Below are 20,531 nucleotides of genomic sequence, written 5' to 3' on the forward strand. Positions count from 1 at the left end.
GGGCCATTCACATGACCTACTGTACTGGGGGGTTGGGTGGTAGGTAGGTAGGTTTGGGGGTTGGGTGGTAGGTAGGTTGGGCCACGCCCTAACACCCAGTCCACTTAGGTATCCCTAGGACCTACCCATGAGGAACAATGAGGTGATTCCCTATTGTTCCCTATGGATGATTTGTGAATATTTCACTAGTTTCCAATTCAACGAATTGGATTTTTTGTTATTCTGTTTGGGGTCAAATCAAATTGCAAAAAACTATCCTTGCACACCTCTATTAAGTAGCAGCTGAGTTAAAGGGGCTCCCTTTTACCTAGCAGCTATACCCAGAAGGAAAAGCTCTCTGACCCAGCTGCTGCTTAGTACACCATCACTACACATGCTTCCAACCTGGTTTTTAACTCTCATACACAAGCAGAAAACAGGAGCATACACAGCTCCCATACTAGACTAGGAGGCTTCTTCTATCCTCTTCATAATTGTGAGAACGAGCCTATGTAAATCTGCTTCCTACTGTTAAAAACAAAAACCTCCTTTGTTCCTTTCTTCCTTTCCCCAACTGTTTCTCCTTTGTTTACCTCTTGGGGTTTCCAATATCTGACTCCTTCCTTCTTTACACACACTTTTATCCAGCAGTTTCCAACATATGCGTATTTTCACACTCTGGACTGGAAAGGGTGTTTTCTGAGTAATATGATCTCACAGGAGAACCCCTAGTTGGTTACATGTAGCTGTAGTTGGAACATTATTAGGGTAAACACTTCATGCACATGTTCAAGATATTCTCTGCAATCAAAGAAATTTTCTTTTTGATTGAAGCTGATTCTCATTCTTACATATATTTTGATTATCCATGTAAGGGTTTCCTTTGTTAGGAGTCGTTTCCTTTGTAGTTTTCTTCTTTGGTAGGTGTTGTTGAATCAGTTCAGCTAGGTACTGTGCAAACACCACTAATACACTTCCCAGCCAATCAAACATTAGAGGTCTTCAAACAGAGGCTGGACAGTCATTTGTCAGGGAAGCTGTAGCAGTTTCTTCCACTGAGCAAGGAAGATCTCCAAAGTTTTGAACTCCCATATCTCCATCCCCAATAGCCAGGGAATATGGGAAATGTAGGCCAACATCTGCAGGAGGGCCGATGTTGAGCAGCCCTGAGCTATACTGAAGTTAAACTATGTGGGGATGTCGCTTGATGTGGTTATTTCATTACACAATGAAGTAAAATGAATGGCATTCTGCACCAAGGAAAAAGAAACATTCTATGAGGCTGTTCTCACAAGCAGACAAGCCCAGGCTTAGGGCTTAGCCTGGGCGTGGGTACCCGTGAGAACTGCCGGGATCTGCACAGATCCTGGCAGTGTTGCAGTGCCAGACCCAGCACTGAAGCCCGGCTCATAGCCAAGGTTAAGGGTGCAAACGTGCCCTTAACCCAGGTCCCAGGATTGTGTGTCAGTGCAAGCTGCTTGCAGCTCACGCTAACACAGACAAGTGCCTAGAGCATCTGTCCCCTGAGGGAATCCTCCAGTGCACTGCACTCAGTGCATGGTGCACTGTGGGATGCTCAGAAGCTGGGATAACGAGTGCCAGCCTCATAGCAATCTGCCCTGCTCTGCACTGCATAGAGCAGGGCTGATCTTGTGGGAGCACACTCTACGCTCCCACCAAGGACAGGTCAATCATCTGGTCAAGCTTTGTGAAGTCATCCCCCCTCCCGACCAGCAGGTCATGTGAATGGCCCCTATATCTGGAAAGGTCTTTACTCAAGTGGGGCAACTGTGTCATTGTATGCCTGTGTTAATTAGAACACAAGGGTTCTATCGCTTCAAAGGGGGACAATTTGTCCCAGCAGGTATTAGGCTGTTTCAAGGGACGTTGCATGAGTATGGATAGGACTAGAGTGAGGTCCCCGGCTGGGGCCATGATGGGTGGGTCAGGATATATATGTGAAAGTCCCTTGAGGTATTGTTTCACAGTTGGATCCTGGAACCAAGATGGAGAATTAGCCGGGGAATGAGCCACTATGGCTGCTAGATGTACTCGTAGAGACGCCAGCTTGAGTCCTGTCTCTTTAAGTGCAATAAGATAGGCACAGACATGTTTGACAGAGACTAGAGAGAGTGGGATGTTTTGATCGTCTAAGAATCTTTGGAAGCGTGTCCATTTATGACTATATCATTTGACAGTGGAAGGCTTATGAGCCGCTGCAAGAACATGCTGGAGGTCTACTGGAACGGTGGACTGATCAGCCAGGCTGTGAGCTTCAGGCAAGGTAGGCCGGGGTATAGGATACACCTGGCTTGTTGGGTGAGGTATGGAAGATGCCATACCTGGAAGATGCCTGTAATGGTATTTGGACAGGTAAAGGAGGCAAGGAAACCAAGGCTTCCTGGGCCATCAGGGGGTGAGTCGTATGCAAAACAGTTGGTCCTGCAAGATCTTTTCTAGGACTCGAGTCAGTAGAGGTATGGGAGGAAAGGCGTAGGCCGAGAGGTTCGACCAGGGGATGGCAAATGCGTTGCCTAGGGAGTGGTGTCCAGCTCCCACTTGGGACCAGAATAGGTTGCATTGGGCGTTTGTTGCCAAAGCAAACAGGTCAATTTTGGGAGTGAACCACAGGCGGAACAGAGATTACAGTGTTGGGCAGTGAATCTGTCATTCGTGGGAAGTTGTACCTGCTCTGCTGAGTGTATCTGCTGTCACGTTGGCTGTGCCTTATATGTGAACCGCCAGGGATGTGATGTCATGTTGAATGGTCCACATCCAGAGATCGATGGAAAGATGGAGTAGCGTCTTGGATGAGGTGCCTCCCTGGCGACTGAGGTAAGCCTTCTCAGTAATGTTGTCCATCTGTATGAGAATGGACGAGTGAGCAATGAGAGGCAGGAAACCCTTGAGTGCCTTGAAGATAGCAAGGAGCTCCAAATAGTTTATATGGTGTGATGCCTCCTCCGGGGACCACAGGTCTTGGAGATGGTAATTCTGATCGTGTGCCCCCCGCCCTTACATGGAGGTGTCCATGGTAAGTACAAGAGTGTGGCAGGCTGTGTGTGTGGAATGGGGCACCTACGCGGAGGTTGGCTCGATCGTTCCACCAGAAGAGGGAGTCCAGGGCATGAAGAGGGATTAATAGACATAGCAGCATGGAATCTGTTTGGGGGCAAAACACATGGAGAAACCAAAGCTGGAGCGCCCTAGCCTTAGAGTGGCAGAACATATGTGGTGGAGGCCATGTGCCCCAGCATCTGCTGTATGACTTGAGCTGGCTGATGAGGATGTCAAAGTAGTTCGGAAGGAAGGTCCAGGATGGCTTGGACCCTTCGATCTGGGAGAAAGATTTTGCCCTGAGTCAAATCAAAGAGGATGCTTAGGAATTATATCATCTGTGAAGGGGTCAGTTTGGATTTTTCGTGGTTGACCCGCAGGCCTAGAGATGAAAGAAGAGCGATTGTGACCTCCAGGTCCACCAACAGTGTTTGTGTATCATTTGCCACCAAAAGCCAATAGTTCAGGGATGGGAATACCTAGACACATGTCTGTTGGAGGTAGGCAACTACCAGGGCCATGCAATTGGTGAAAACCCTCAGTGCTGAGGTGAGGCCGAATGGTAGGGCTTGGAATTGGTAGGTGGAGTTGGAGATAGCGGTGGTGTTGAGGCCGAATGATGATATGGTAATATGCATCACGTAGCTCGATGGAAACAAACCATTGGCCATTGTGTAGTAGAGAAATGATGGTGGGAATGGTAACCATCCAGAACTGACGGTATGTGACATGTTGGTTTAAATCGTGGAGATCCAGAATTGGTAGGAGGGAGCCATCTGGCTTTGGGACCGTGAAGTACCGGGAGTGGAATCCAGGGGAGTGAGGGTTGTGAACCGGTTCTATGGCGGCTTTGGAGAGTAGGGATCATCCTTCTGTGAGAAGGGCCAGAGTGAGCGGTGTGGAAACTGGAAGATTGTGCAGAGGGGGCGATGAAAATTTTGTGACGCAGCCAGTTCTGATTATAGGCAGTGCACAAGAGTCCATGGTAATTTGTTCCCAAATTTGCATGAATGGGGAAAGTCTGGTGCCCCACCTGGGTGGAGGCAGTAGGTCATTGTCGTTTAGCAGGAGCTGGTAGCACCCTGGAATGCTGCTGGTGTGGTTTGTTGGTGGTGAATGAGGAGCACTTCTTATAAGGCTGATATTGCGAGGTCCAAAAGGACTGCTCAGGTTGCTGATACTGTTGTTGTGGGCGAGAGAACTGTTGTTGTTGCCAGCATTGAGGTTTATACGAACGAAAGGCTGGTTGTTGGAGACTCATGGAGCAAGCGGCGTTCCTTAGCTGCTGAACCTTCTGAAGGGTCTCATCCGTTTTCTCCCCAAATAAGATGTCACCCTCGAAAGGAAGGTCTTCTATATGGGATCTTGCATCTGGGGCAAGGCCAGATGAACGCAACCAGGTGTGTCTACGAAGCGCCACAGAGATGGCCATAACTTTAGCTGCCCCTTCAGTGGTGTGATGTATTGCATGTAGTTCTTGTTTAGTGACCTGGGTGGCCTCACGCAAGAAGACTTTAGCTAGCAGGGCCCTTCTCCTCCCGAGGAAGGTGTCTGAGGAAAGGTGTTATATGGTCCCAGAGAAAAGTCTGGTAATGGGCACAATATGCTTGGTAGTTAGCTATGCATGTCAGGAGAGAGGAGATAGAGTACAAGTGTCTCCCGAATGCATTCAGTTTTCTCCCCTCATCTGGTGGCGTGGAGGTCGCATATCCCCGGTTCTTTGACAAGGAGGACTCCACTACCACTGAGTTGGTAGAGGGGTGCTTCCTGAGAAAGGAGTCATCTTGTTCTGTGGAGGCATGCACCTTGTAAAAATTGTCCAATTTTTTAGAAGTCTGAGGTAGGGAGGAAGGTTTCTGCCAGCATCCCTTCATGACCGTTAAGATAGACCCATTAAGTGGGAGCGGCACTGGAGCATGAGTGTCCTCTTCTATGAGATAGAATAAGGGATCAGGGTCAGCTTTATCCTGCTGAGAAAGCTAGACACCCAAGGATGACGCCATACGAGAAATAAAATCTGCATAGACTTTTTAATCCTCCAAAGGTGAATTAGGTCTATTCTCGGGGACCAGTTCTGGTGGGGAGGAACCCAAAAAGAGGACATCTGAGTGGATAGAGCCCTGGTGTTCGTCATCCGAGGAGGAATGGAGAAGTCATCTTCCACAGGTAGAGGAGAGGGAGCTTCCCCTGAAATACCATATGTCCTGTTGCATCTAGAGGCTGGTAGCACCGTAGCTTTAGCAGCCTGCACAGGGTGCTTTGTTGGTGGGACTCTAGGTGGGAGGAGCGAGGTAGTTCGAGGAGGCGGCAAAGGAGGTCTCTTTGTGGACACCGAACGTCTCATCAGGATCATGGCTATCGAAACCATGCGTATGGGCAATTGAGAGTGCTCTCTTGAAGTTGAAGTTCTTCCCAAGGTGACTTGTCGTTGTGGATGATCATATGAATCCCATTGTCCACAACAAGAGCCCTGTTCTGGAACAGAATGGTACCGGCTCCGGCCTTGGGTTTGGTATCTGGCTTCATAGCCACATTGCTGGGGAAAACGCTCGTCAAATTCGACCTCGAAGTCATGTTCAGTCCACTGGTGTGGCTGTTCATCCTCTTCCGGTTCAGAGTATTGCTCAGATTCATATATGGGATCGTCAGGGCCCAATATATTTTCCGATCTGTCATTGGTCTCGAGGACGGTCTCGGTTTTGAGCATCCATTGTTGCCGTTTGGGATCAGGGACTTGAGTTGAAAGCACCCTTTGTTTCTTTTTGGGAGGTGGAGCTAGGAGTGTGTGGGGCTTCTTTGGGGGAAGCCATTCCGACTCCCGCTCCTGACAATCCTTCCTCTTTTTCCTTTTTATAGGTCAATCTGCCAGTTTCATAGTTTGAGCAGTCAGATTCGATACGGATGCTGACGGTATCGAGGAATTCACCGGGATCGAGGTCGAAGCCTGAGCCAAGGAATCGACAGGTAAGTTTGTCTCAGACGTTGAGATGACAATCCCCGTAGGGGAAGAGACAGGCTGTGAGCCCAGAGCAGGTGGGGAACTGCTAGCCACTGCCTGCATGGTCATTGTGGAGACCAAGGATTTAGATTTTGCAGAATCCAAAGATTTTAGAGCTTGTTCCCAAAGCCAGGACTTCAGCCAAGAGGCGTGGGTTTTTCTGGCTTGCTTCATAAATACGGAGCAATGGGCACAGGATTCAACCTTTTGGGCTTCTCTGAGGCAAAACAAGCAGTGTTTGTGCCTGTCCATAGAGGGAATTTTTGCCCTACAACGGACACACTGCTTAAATTTAGTAGTTTGGGCCATAGGCCACCAAATAAGCGGAAAACGCCAAGTCCAAAGGGCGAGGTGTAGTGGTGGTGGTACCGAAGACGAAATGAAAATGCTAACAAAGGGGAAGGATACAAACTTAAATAAGGATGGAAAGAATAAGGGTAAGGTAAAAGATATTACTTGAGGCGAGATGTAGGACGAGATAATCTCCAACGGTGTTGATCTGTCCGTGGACGAAGAAAGACTGAGGAGGGGAGCCCGCGCAGCTGCATATATACTGTGGGAGCAGGGTTATCGCTAAAAGACTGAGAATCTAGCTTGGAAAGCTCTGACAAGGTCCCTGTGCAGGCACAAAGCCCATTCGTGTAAAGCATAGAGACCACTTCGAAGAACTGGGAGCTTCTGCATTTGTAGGTAATGAAAAGAAACCACTGGGAAAATACTGTTGCTTACCTGTATGTAGTTCTTCAAGAATGCCCCCACCCCCACCATTCATATGGGTAACTAATGTTCATGGGGAAACTCTTCTAGAGCACTGTCATATTGATCTGGGGCTTCATGAGGCAATTGTGGACAATGATCTTCAGAGGTCATTATCAGAATCAGGGCTGCACTGGCAAGGATGCTGATAGCTGCTGCATTTGGCTGCATGGAGGAGGGCTTTCTGTCCCATGCATTGTTAAGGATTGCTTAAGAGAGGAGAGGCTCTAGCAGCCAGATCGGTGAACAGTTTGGCATTAAGATAGGACTTGTCTTGATCCTCTTCCGAGGTAGGAAACCTAAGAAGAGGCTTGTATCTGAGGAAGTGGACTTGCTTTTGGACAAGCTGACACTACAAGATAGTCAGGAACTGAACTGCCTCTGAGCTGCCAAGTGTCTTGAAAAGCATTATCCAACCTCAGTCTGGCACACACCCTCCAAACAGCAAGAGGCTGAGCAGAGCACATTCCATAAGGAAGCAGAGGAGGTCTCTGGGGACATAGCTCTTGACAAAGACAACATTAAAAGGCACGCAGAACCCCCTTGGAGTGACAAAATCCTGGTGAAGCAAATGACAAAGGTGTGTGCAGCACTTTGGAACTATATATGCCCTGTTACAGACAGCAAAGGTGCCCATCTGCACTTTATAGCCTGCTATCCAAACAAAAGGATAACGGCAAATGAAGTTGCTTGAGAACTTTCCTTTGGTCTTCTGTCCAATGTCCAACTTCATATAGATCACACACACCCCAACACACCTGTCTCAGATACTTTAGTAATAAAGGAGGGGCCTCCACATCACTAATGCTGCTTTTGAAGGGCTTTCTCTTGAGTGCCTCTCTGGACTCTCACATGGAAAACTTGTGTGGGATTCTGTATAATGAAATATATGGGGAAGAGGCTCTGGGTGCTTTTCTGGCAGACAATATTTGAAATATATATTTTTAAAAGTCAATATAAGAGGCCAGGACAAAACAATGCATGAATTAGAGGTATATATTGGGCTATCATTTTATATTTGAGGATATTTAGTAATTGGTCTTGATGTTCTAAGAGAGTAGTTCAATTTTCATCTTATCTGTATGGTTATTACAGCATCAAGTAGTCCCTCCCACAAAGTGTATTAAAATCAAATGTATATTCAAACATTTTAATATCAAATAACTCACTTCTCCTTTTCTTCCGATGATGCTAAAGCACCAATGTCTATAATTTAGTGCCTATCCTATCCTTCCTAAGACTTGTGGACAATTGGTGGGTGTATCATGTAATATATTGCCAACTAATATGTGATCAAGAACTCATAGTGCTCACAAGTTATATAAGTCTATGCATCAATCCCATACTTCAAATATTTATAATACAGGAGAACCTCATTAACTGTGGAACCAGCATCCACGGTTTCATGTATCCGTGGTTGGGTAATTGCCATCCAACCTTGGTATACATGAAAAAATTAGACATTTAAAGAGCTCTCATATCCGTGGGTCAGGGATGGGTAGAAATGGCCTCTGAGGTCATTTCTGCCTGCCATTTTGAGGACAGGAACCATTTTGCAGCTCCTTTTTGGAGAGAGAGAGAGAGAGAGAGAGAGAGAGAGAGAGAGAGAGAGAGAGAGAGAGAGAGAGAGAGAGAGAGATTTTTCATGGGAAAAAAACCACATTTTTTTTTAAATAAATGGGGGGCATTGCTGGACAGCTGGGGGATATCATAGAGCACAGTAGGGCACTCCCCCCCATTTCTCCCATTTTCAGTCCATTTTCCATCTCATTTTTGCTAGTCCCTTTGCACTGTTTTTGCCAGCCATTTCGCCATGCTGCTTCAGGAACCTAACCCCTCAATTCCCATTGCCCTAATGCCCCGTTATCCATGGTTTCATGCACAGAGGGCATTTAAGGGGATAGCCTGTGTTTTTTCACTAGTGTGTTCTAGCTAAAAGAACACCAAGCTATCCCTTTAAATGACCTCCCCACACGTGTGCAGAGGCCATTTCAAGGGTTAGCCCAGTGAGAGTGGCTGGGCCTTGGAGAGGGATGGTGGGTCAGGTCGCCACCTCCCTGCCGCTGCTAGCTCTGCAGTTATTGCTCCCAGGAGCATTTCATAGATGCCTTGTTTGTAAAAGCAGCCACCGGGGGATGGCAGATCAGGTTGTGTCCTCACTCCTGTGGGACACCCCTGCTCTGCACAATAAAGGTAATTTCCCAGAGACTCTTTTTTTTTTTTTTTTAAGAAAAGACTGAAAGGAGGCTCTCCCCCACCCAATACTATACAGGTCAAATCGATTTGAATTCTATTAGAACAGAATCAAGTTGAAATTGAATCAGCCTCTTTAGGGCTGATTCAATTTGTGTTCAAATCAAAACAACACATTTTGATTCAAACTCGAATTGAATCAAGGTTTTCAATTCATGCACATCCCTACTTCCCTCAGTTTCTCTCTCGCTTGTGTCTCTTAGATTGTGAACTCTTTGAGTCAAGAGACTATCCTTTCATTCCATGTAAAGCACCAATGCACACAGATGGTGCTATATAAATAACACACATTGACTCGGGCTGGTAAAGAATGTTAAACTGTTCTCGAATGACAATGTGCAAGGATTTATATATGCAGGAGGAACCACCGTGGGCCAGGTTGGACAATACTTCATCTGATCAGTGCACCTTACATAATTAAGATGTGAGCATGCTGTGAGAGTGCATGAGGGCTAGTTTGTATAAACCACCCCTTTACATTCATGCAGCAGGTTGGTACAGATGAACCCTATCCCCATGCAGATAAGGAATGATGTGCTTGGGGAAGGTAAAGTGCTCACAGCGCGCTCACATTTTAATCACATGGGGTGGGCCAGTTGGGTAAAGTATTGTCCAAAATGGCACATTGTTAAATTTTAATGCCACAAAACAGAAGCCCATGCACACATGGAGCTTCTGCACATGTGAGCATTCCTATTCATTTCAACAGAGGGGACACTGTGGCCCCTCCTTTGGAATGAGTGGAAAAGCTTTTGCATTCAGAAAAGCTCCATGTGCAAAACACCAAGGCTTGCATTATGACGATATTCTTTTCTTCAGCACTAAATTATGGGCCTAGAACTATCAACAGTATCCTTTTGAAGTTAACGGCATGTTATATTTTACTGTAATTGCTCTAAAAACATGGTAAGTTTGCTTAATACCTCAAGCCAAGATTCATAATGCATTTTTTTTAATGGTTGTTAACCATCCTGAGCAGTCTATGGAGCCAATATGTGGCGGGATATAAATTTTTGAAGGAGATTCCTTTGATGTGTAGCTTAGTGCACAAGGTAATGTTGCAAATAAGCCTTTTGCCTGTTCATGAACAAAAGAAATTTCCATTAAAGAAAATGCCCCCAAAACATGTTCTGTACTGAGATGCTATAATTTTTAAGCTATAATGAGATGCTATAATTTTTAATCAAATTGAGTGATTAAAAGCAAGATGGTAATTCACTGAAAATATTTAATTAGCTAACAACCCTACTGGGAACATTTTCAGATATTTACAGGACTTTTCAGGTGGATGTTGTTCACTAAAAATAGAATCTGTATGCTGCTATTTCTCACCTTCCCCCTCTTTTCTTCTCTTCTTCTTCATCTTCCATGTGGTACATTCTTGATGGAGAGGACAAACTTCTATTTCTACACAGCAAAGGGCTTTTAATATTTGGGCGCTGTGTGTTTCTCTTCTCTGCAACAACATTACTGGCTACCTCCAGTCCTCTGATGTAAACTCCAGTGTATCCAGGGTGATGTAGTTCACAGCAGTTGTTCTCATGCTGGGCCAAATCAAAGCTCTCTGTCTTCTTCATAATCTTCTTTAATGGGTGCTTCTTGTGATGGGTGGTGGGTGTCTGGATTGGCTCTGAACAGCAGGTAGAAATACTGTCCAAATCTTCTGAAACACGGCTAGTCCTACACCTACCCAACAGTGGAGTTAGTCTTTGTGACAAGGAAGGATTATCAGAAGAAAACACATTTGTGCCCTGAGTGGTGCCCTTCTTACTTAAAGGAGGGGAGACATCCAGTAGCAGGCTGCTATGCTTAAATGTATCAAGTGACTTACTATCCCAGATGTTATCATCAGTTCTAGAGCAAAGACTAGAAGAACAGCTGGGTTGTGTTCCAGATTTTCTTCCAAGATTACGGCTAATCTTCTGGCCAATCTCTCTGACAGTACTGCTGGTTCCTTCTCTGCTGTAATCTTTAATTGCTTCGGAAAGGACCTCTTCTAAGTGGTGCCGGGTCTGCAGACATTTGAGCCATAAAATGTTCCATTGTTTTAGTTCCTCTTTGTTACCCAAAGCAATTATAACCTCAATGACTTTCTGAAAGTTTTCTGCAGAAACTTTTGAAGCTTCTTGGTGATAGCTTTGCAAACAATGAATTGCTGATTGAGAACATCTGGCCTCTACTGAAAACTGCTCAAGATACCCATTACAATGAACCATCCACTTGTGAGCCTGGATTATGAGTAAACAAAATTGAACAATTAAATAAAGGATAGCATGTAATCATTCATTCATTCATTCTTATATATTTATTATTTCTTTATGGACATATGCAACAATCCATGAGAAAAATCTAAAGAGGATAAAGAACAGTTGAAAATCTCAGTACTTCTACTAGAACTGGTTGGAGAACATTATAGTATGCAGAGATCCAAAAAGTCAACACAATATTTAAATTTTAGTTCCCCCCCCCACCCAAAAAAGGAATAAAGTGAGAGTTTCGGCAGGATGAACTTACAAAAAATAAAAAAATCTAGTCTATATTTTACTATAACCCAGCAATGGACAAAAATGTGGATTATAGGTTGGAAAACTGTTGTATTTCAGCAGGGCATCATAATGTAAACGAACTAATATCCCTCTAGTCCAAGGCTATACTCTGGGTGAGCCCTTTCTCAGTTATAAACATGCTTACATAATACTTAATGTATCATTCCCATTATTCATGAAGTAAGCAACCTGACATAAATAAGTCAACTTATGATGCCACCATCTTTTTAATTTCTCAGAAAACAAAACCACCAAATTAGCCTTTTGGGATAGAGCAATTGCCTGCCCTCCCATTGTGCAGTCTCTTACAGTTTCCAAGTCATAGATGCTGTGAAGTGAATGTGCAAAACCACCAGTAATAAAGGCATTTGCTGCCCTTCACTTCATGCTCCCCCAGTCCTGGCACCATGAACAAACAAATGCAATAGTTGATCATACAAATAAATTGTGGTTTATAGTTCCTCTTCCAGGAGTTTGTGAGCTACACACAGGTAAAAACAGTTTAAAAGAGCATCAGCTCTAGTGACTTTGGGGCTATCTCCTGAGACCCTGCCAACATTTGATAGTGTAACACATCTCAATCTAAAACTTTCATCTGCGGGTGAGTGGAGGGGGTTGTGTGTGCATGCCAACAAGGACCCATCACTATGGGAGGGCTGCACACCATCACAAAGGGGGCTGTGCAAACACAGGCCTCTTCGGCACTAGCTACAGCAGTGGTGGAAAGGCATACATGAAGCTTTCAGGTCCACTGCAGAGGAGCAAGAAATATATGGGCTCTTCTGTGGTGTACTACTGAACACAATATTCATAGTGCTGAAATGCAATACACTCTGAAATCAAAAGAAAATAAACATTTATCTTACTGTTTCATAAAATTCATACAACTTGACCAGCCTCTCCAGTTCACTTTTCCTCTTCTCTGTTTGAATAGAGATATTATTCAGATACCTACTGAAGGCCTGAAATTCTTCTTCCGATTGTAATGCAGAATTCTCCTTGATGAACTGTAGCCCTTTCTGGGAATATTGCTGTAGTATAAAACATGAAACACTCCAAGTAGTATGTTGCCTTTCTTCCTGCCCAAGTTCTTCCTATTACATGAGGGAAGGAGAAGGATGGGGGAAGCTGTGATGTTCACAGGGAGTTTATTAGCTGATACATAGAAACTGTTTTCACCTTTTGGAAATGGCTAGGCTCTTCTTTGGAAAAGACAAAATACAAAACCTCCACTTTGCTACGAAGTGGTGCCACACTCTTTTGTTTATAGTAAGGGAGGCAATATGCGGCATGCCACACCAGTATTACAGTCCATGAGCACTGCATTGTGAGTTTCACATACTACACTATGAGACACTAGTTCTTCTTGCCTTGGGCTCCATTAATTTTTCATTATGTCTGGCAAGCTAGTGAGGTCACTGGCAGTAAACAGCTTATTCTGATAAGAACTAATTTACCTATGTTCCTTTCACTGTAATCTTAACTGATAATTACCATCCTGACAAGTTAGCCCACTTCAACCTTAAACATTCACAAATCTGCCATCTTGAATTGGGGTGGATGACATCACCACAAACTATGCTGTTGAGGTGTCCCTGTGTTTTCCTACACCTGTAGCAATTTGGTTCAAATCGGTTAGGCAGTTCACAAGTTAGCCCACTTGCACCTTACACGTTCACACATCTGCTATCTTGAACTTGGGTGGATTACATCATCACAAACTACTGACCATGGAGCTCTGAAACCAGGCACAGTTGTAGCACAGGATAGCAGGACTCAGTGTACTAAATTTGTACAGTTGTAGCACAGGATAGCGGGACTCTGTGTACTAAATTTGTACAGTTGCAGCACAGGACAGCGGGACTCTGTTTACTAAATTTGAAGCTGATGGGTCAATAACATGATTTTTAATAAAAATTTTAGACAGGGAGAGTGTTTCACGTTTTTAATATTAAGTCTTGTGCATGCCTGCTACCTAGTGGCCGATCACAGTCATGCACAAGATCAACAGGGGAATTTTAAAAAACCAAAAAAAAAAAAAAAAGGAAATACCCTACCTAAAAAAAAATTAAAAATCAATTGAACAATCAGCTCAAAATTTAGAACAGAAAGTCCTGTTCTCCTGAGCTACACCTGTGCCTGCTTTCATGATCAGCCCTTCCCACTGATCTCTATGTAAAAAAAAAAAAAAAACACCCTTGTAGCTGGCTGTAGATATGTGGCAGCCTTGTGCAAGACCCACGGCAAATTGTTTTTTTTTTAAATGAGTCAAACTTCTATGCTGTTTTTTAAAATAAAAGTTTTAAAGGATGCAGGATCTCCACCACAAATGCGCACATAACTGCTCCTTATCTACCTGCACACTTGAATACGGAGGAGTAGGCAGGACACCTGCCTCCTCTGCAATCCTATTGGCCAAAAATTGATTAGGATGACGGCAGGGAGAGCATGCAGAATGAAAAATCCCTGCTTGGAAAAAACTGAAAGAACTATAGTCAAACTTCATTAGATATAGGAATATGAACAGCCCCAGTTTTACTCTGAATTATGCCTGAGGACGTTTATTTCCGCTTTGACTACTCTCATCCTAAGATATCTGATGTTAGACCACTTTCTCCTGAGCTAAAACTGGCAGTCTGGAAAGGCTTCTGGCTAAATTAACAAATAACAGTGATATAAATGGTCTCATTAGAGCAGAAGTTCTCAAACTTGGGTCCCCAGAAGTTGTTGAATTTTAATTCCCCCAACCCCCAGTCACAATGGTCTTTGGCCATTGTGGCTATACAAATAAAATTTCAGAAATTTCAGCAAAGGTTCCTTGATCAAGCACTTACCATTGCTTTTTCATTGAAAATGATGAATTCTTCCTGCTGCCTTTTCACATTTTCAATTGAAAGCTGTTCTTGGTCCAAAGGCCTAAGATATTTTTCTTTCTCATGCTCAAACCAGACTTTTATCTATAAAGAATGCAACATTTTATATGTAAAAGTAAAAAGCAATTCATCCAACACTCTTCAGCAAAAAATGAGCAGCTTCATAAAAATCATGTCTTTTAAAAAGACAACCTTTCTCCTCCTTCAGTAGTGCATGATGCTGTTATAACTTTTTTTTCCACTTTAAATTTTTATTGATTTTAACAATATCTTAACATTCACATCACATTACATAAATGTTGACTTCCCGCTCACACCTCCTCGTGAATCCCCAACTATAAAATTAACTCTTGCTATAACAATGATTCAAAACATATATCTTGAACCTTACAAACTCGATTTTAATCCACTCAACCTGCTAATATTACTAAATTTCAAACCCTGCTGAAAAATCAATATTAGGAAAATAGTTCTTTAAGTATAATAAGAATGGTTTCCAATCTTCTTTAAAGCATTCCAAATTTTGGTCTCTTATCAGTACTGTAAGTTTTGCCATCTCCGCATATTGCAAAATTTTTATCAGCCAATCTTCTTTTGAGGGGAGTTCATTGCTCTTCCATTTCTGCGCATATATTATTCTGGCCGCCATGGTAGCATACATAAAGAATGTTAAATTTGTTGTAGAAAACACTCCTTGCGTTATTCCCAGCAGGAAGGATTCTGGCTTCTTAGGAAATGTCATTTAAAATTTTTTCTTTAGCTCATTATATATCATGTCCCAAAAGGCCTTAGCCTTCCTACAAGACCACCACATATGAAAAAAAGTTCCTTCAGAGTGTCCACATTTCCAACATTTGTTTGGAACATTTTTATACATTAATGCCAGTTTTTTAGGTGTCAAATACCACCTATACATCATTTTATAGTAATTTTCTTTTAAAACATAACATGCAGTGAACTTTAAATCAGTTTTCCATAATTTTTCCCAGGTTGCCATTTCTATATTATGCCCCACATCTTGAGCCCATTTTACCATAGTCGTTTTAACCACTTCATCTCTTGTCTCCTCCAAAAGCAAGAGCTTATACATTTTAGAAAGTAATTTTTCATCATTTTCACACAGCTCCTTCTCAAATCTTGACATCTGATCCTCAAATCCAACTTTAAGATCCTTCTTATAAACTTCATTTAACTGATGGTACTGAAACCAATTACTAACCAAATTTTGTACTTCAATTAAACTTTTTAACTTACAGCCCTTTTCTTGAAAACATAACAAATCCCTATAGGTACCCCATTGCGATTGCATATTTCTCTCTTTACGTACTAGAGCTTCAATTGGGGATAACCATAACGGAGTTTTAGGTTCCAACCATTTTTTATATTTTACCCAAACTCTCATTAAGCTCCTTCTTATATAGTGGTTAAGAAAATCTTTATGTACTTTACTTCTGTCATACCACAAATAGGAGTGCCACCCAAACCTTCTGTCAAATCCCTCCAGATCAAGTATATGCTGTTATAACTTTTATAGTTAAAGCCATCCCATTTAAATTAAACTAGCTGACCCCTCTGACCTCCACAGCTGGGCCGCCGCGGTGGCAACCGATCCTCCTGGGTACACCTCAGCCAATCAGGCGCGTCCGCCGCCCAGCCAAGCAGCTGGGCTCTGGGACGCACATTCCAAGGCACACTCAGGAGGATTAATATAATAGACTAGTATTTTTAAAGCCCGTTAAAATAACAGGCGCTAGTAGGCTGGTCCTGCCGCCGCCGTTTCTCTCCCTTCCAGGTCGGGTCCGGTCCCGTTGCCGCCGTCTCTTCCTTTCCTGCAGCTGGGCCGGACCCCCCGCCGCCGCCTCTCCCTTTCCTGCGGCCGGGCTGGTCCCGCCGCTGCCGCAGTTCCCCTCCCCGCGGCCGGTCCGATCCCGCTGCCGTCGCCTTTCCCTTTCCTGCAGTCGGGCCGGACCCCCCGCCACCGTTTCTCCCCTCCCCGCGGCCGGGCCAGACCTGCCGCCGCTACTTTCCCCGCAGCAGGGCTGGTCCCGCTGCCTCTGCCCTCCCCGCAGCCCGGCTGGTCCCGCGGGTGCCGCCTCCGGCCTCCCCGCAGCCAGGTGACCAACCGACCAACATGGCCGCCTGGTGCCTGCGGTCGTGTCTGCGCATGCCCAGAACAGCCGAGGGAAACACAGACGCAGACACCAGAGACACAGGCGCACACCCTGGGTTCTTATTATATAGGATTGTACTTATTCAGGCACATCTGAGCACACACACCGTTCTTGAGATGATTTTCCAAAAGTTCATCTGCATATGGTCAGGAGGATATATGTGCGTAAAGCAGAGGCATGAACAACATCATTTACCCTTAGCATTTCTGCACCCCCACTCATTTTCATTGTCTACTGTGGAAGCTGGAGACAATGCTTGGCACAATGACAGAACATCACATATCTCCCCTAACCAAATGTTACTGGGAGATGTAGCTTAGTCTCAGCCGTGCACTTCAGGATCAAACTAGACGAAGAGAGAACAGAAGATCCATGATCAGATCTCCCGTGTTTGTTTGTTTTTAAAGCACCTGCTATCTATTCCATATAGCATACACAGGGAAAACACAAAGGTTTCCATTAATAGTGCTAACCTGATCACAGCCTTCTTCAAACTTTTTCATTGCCAAGAGACTCTCCAGTTGTTGCAAGGACTTATTAGACAACAGAACCAGCCTATGGACTTCTTCATCTACTTGATTGTATAGCCTTGTCACAGTCTCCATGGAATCTCTTTTGGAGAGAGAGAAAGGAACACTCATCAATCTTTGTCCTGTAAATGCTTTGTCCTGTAAAACCTTTGTCCTGTAAATGCTATCAAAAATTAACACATTCTCAGCACATCCCCTTCCCCCCAACCCATATTCCTGTGCAAACAATATCACACATTCTCCACACACACAGGCGCTCTCTCTCTCTCTCTCTCTCTCTCACACACACACACACACACACACACACACACACTTGTGCACATGCATTCCCCAGACTTATAAACATTTTTAAGCACATATACCTACGACAATCATCTCATGCATTCATACAAGATTAACAAACTTTTGTCTTTCTTACTCACCTCACACTCTCTCATGCACACATACACACAAGTCAAAGTTTTCCATATGAAACTGAGTCTTAGATATTGCCCCAGGATAGAAGGGTCAACTAAACTCAGTTGCTAAAGAATATTGGTGACGGGGGAGCAGAGAATAAATGGTTTCACCTTGTTCTTTTTAATGAGGACAGGATGCTAAAAGGGTCCCTAAGAACGGACCATGAGCCAAACAGCACACCAATGAGTCAGGGGAGGGGGGAGCGCAGGAAGGGGAGAGCAAAGAATGAGCTGCTGCCCCACTGGTGGGGGTGGGGCTCCCTCCTGGGCCCAGGGGGGCATTTGTCCCTCTCTGTTCAAGTATAGCAATGCCCCTGCACTGTAGCCCTGCTTCCTTTTCACATTTTTAACTAGAAGCTGGAGGCTGAAACTCAGAGAGTATAGTGAAGCTGTAGAGTGAAGCTCTGGACTTTGTCTTCTGTTTTCTGCTCATTCATACATTTATGAGTCACCTATTAAAAATATCCAAAGTGACTTACAACCTTATGCTTTCTTTGTATGTGGTAAGCAGCTTCCCACTGACATAGTCTGTGGAAGAGGCTTCAACCGCATCTGCATAACCATTGAAAACAAGTGGTGTGCCAGTGTGGTCAACTAAACCACATAAGCCTCTAAACCACATAGGGAGCTAGTTCTTCTGAAACTTGTCATTTGGTTCTCCCCACCCACATAACTCTCTTTTCCAGAAACAATCATGCCATGAAGATAACTCGGACTATCAGTTAGTCTTTGATACCATAACTGAAAATAGAAAGCTATTTAATTTTAGAATGTTCACCTTCAACAGAGCCCTCAGGGTAGCTCACAGCATTAAACATATAAAACAACAGCAGAGGGTATTGATTTAGAGATTAAAGTAACTGACACCAAGCCTCAAATATTGTGAAGCTCCTGCTAAATAAATCTTTAAAATGGTGTATAATAAATAATTATACAAAATAATAGCTCCTTCAAAGTACCTTCCACATGGTTCCCTATTGACTTCACTCTGGGAGTTACACCAGTATGAGCTAGGCCTAGGCTAAATCCAGATCTCTACCCATAGATTTTCATGATGGGAAAAATGGCACAAATGTGAGTCCCAACCTTGGTAGATTCAATTTGGCCCAAATGATGGGGTTTCAGTGGTATCCAATATTTGGAATGTTCAACTCAATTGCTGATGGGTTTTTGAATTATAAATTAGCAGAGGTGAACCATGGATGCAATGAGGGCCATGCAAGATGAAGAGTTTCCTTTGCATCCATAAACATTTGCCTTTCCTTTGGTGGCAGTAGGAACCCTGTGAACTTCCAGCAATATCCAATATTTCTGAACAGGATTTGGGGACAGGATGAAATTAGAAAGAACAAGACTTGGGCTTGATTGTTAGTGATACTTAATTTGACCCAGAGCATAAATATAACAGATTTACATATTATTATTTTTTTTAAAAAGCCAGATAGTTTAAACTAACATCCATGATCTTTCTGTTTTTACCAAGAATTATAAATATGCATAGTTGGCATTTAAAAAGTACACACACACACAAAAGTGATGGTTGTATTTATTTATTTAGAGGGGTTTTCCATGAAGCCAAGTTCCTACTCATTTGATCTCACCACTTTTTTTATTATGGTCCCTCAAAGTTTCCACCAAACATCACTACTTTTGAAACTTGGGATGGTTTCAAAAGTGATTAATGAGAGAGTACTGGAGGAGGGGGAGACTGCTCTCTGAAAGGAAAATATCAAATTTTCCAAAATACATGTGCAAGCACTTGCACATGCTGATATGTGTGTGGAGTCTACCTTCAGCACAAACAAAACATTACATTTATGATAATCTTAGATTTCTTTCCAATAGTTCATCCAAGTGAGACTACTAAACACTAGCTTTTCCTGTCTAATCAACAGAACCACACATTGGAACTGTCTTTTGCAAACACCTACAGCGGCACATGAAATCTTGGCCTCTTCCAATGGGCAGAGATTTCATTTCTGAACTAGCATAATTAAAATAATGAAAGCGTACAAACCCTTAGGAATCTGTACTTATAATGCAACAATATTTGCAAAGCAAGCACCTACCGATAATCTTCTGTATTGCAGAATTCCTCCTTCCTGAGTCTTGCAACGACTGTCCCACCCTCAAGTCTTAAGGTCACTAACAGTTCATCTTCTAGAACAAGTTTCATCATTGTCTTGTGTTTGTTCATCAAGTCTTTCATCTCCTATCCAAAATAAACGCTACACTTGTTATTTTGCTAGTAATTCTACAGAGAATGTATCTGAAAATTTAGCACTGACATCCCTAATCATTATAGGGTGGATTAAGGCATCTGTATCAATCACCTGATCACGTGCATATATGAATGTTCCATTTCAGATCTACCATAACAGATAGAACTTTATCAAAAAATACACATTATTCCTCTATGGAGTCAGCTCACATATTCAGCTCTAGTCATCATGTACAGAAATCAACTCGTGTACATTCATATATATATTTTAATTTAATTTTATATTTCTATAATGCTCTTCAACAGTGACATCAGGACAGTCAACCAAATTTCAAATATCAATAAAATACATTTAAAACAACAAAAACCTAGTTAAAAACAGCAGACACAAAGACATCAAAAAACAGTGTAGAACGAGATCTTCACACTCCTTGGACAAAAGCCCAGATAAACAGGGTGGTCCAATTGCTTCCAGACTACCAGGGAGGAGAGTACAGACTAGATATTCTCTGGGATGGAGTTCAACAGTCTGGGGGCCATCATAGAAAGGCCCTGTCCCATGTATGTGAAAGCTAAGCCTTTGCAGGCATCAGGCCCTCCCAGCAGCTCGTTAGGAGGATAGATTTACTTGGGAGAATATGGTCCTTCAAGTACCTGGGGCCCAAACAATTTAGGGCTTTAAAAGTAAT

The 20,531-nt window shown here is 43.4% G+C and overlaps 1 protein-coding gene across 14 annotated transcripts in view; it reads right to left on the reverse strand.

The window, feature by feature from the left end:
* PLEKHG4B (pleckstrin homology and RhoGEF domain containing G4B) overlaps positions 1-20,531 on the reverse strand; it is a 239,592-nt gene that overhangs the window by 41,746 nt on the left and 177,315 nt on the right. For 12 of the 14 annotated variants that reach the window (XM_053261042.1, XM_053261039.1, XM_053261044.1 and 9 more), the window contains 5 exons: positions 19,691-19,833; positions 17,107-17,245; positions 14,424-14,546; positions 12,456-12,683; positions 10,376-11,271 (listed from right to left, as the gene is read on the reverse strand). In XM_053261042.1, coding sequence (XP_053117017.1) covers positions 10,376-11,271; positions 12,456-12,683; positions 14,424-14,546; positions 17,107-17,245; positions 19,691-19,833 — 1,529 coding nt within the window. The remainder of the gene's footprint in view (positions 1-10,375; positions 11,272-12,455; positions 12,684-14,423; positions 14,547-17,106; positions 17,246-19,690; positions 19,834-20,531) is intronic. The other 2 variants (XM_053261038.1, XM_053261037.1) reach the window with 1 other exon arrangement.

Source organism: Hemicordylus capensis, chromosome 6, assembly GCF_027244095.1.
Source record: "Hemicordylus capensis ecotype Gifberg chromosome 6, rHemCap1.1.pri, whole genome shotgun sequence".
Taxonomy (NCBI): Eukaryota; Metazoa; Chordata; class Lepidosauria; order Squamata; family Cordylidae; genus Hemicordylus; species Hemicordylus capensis.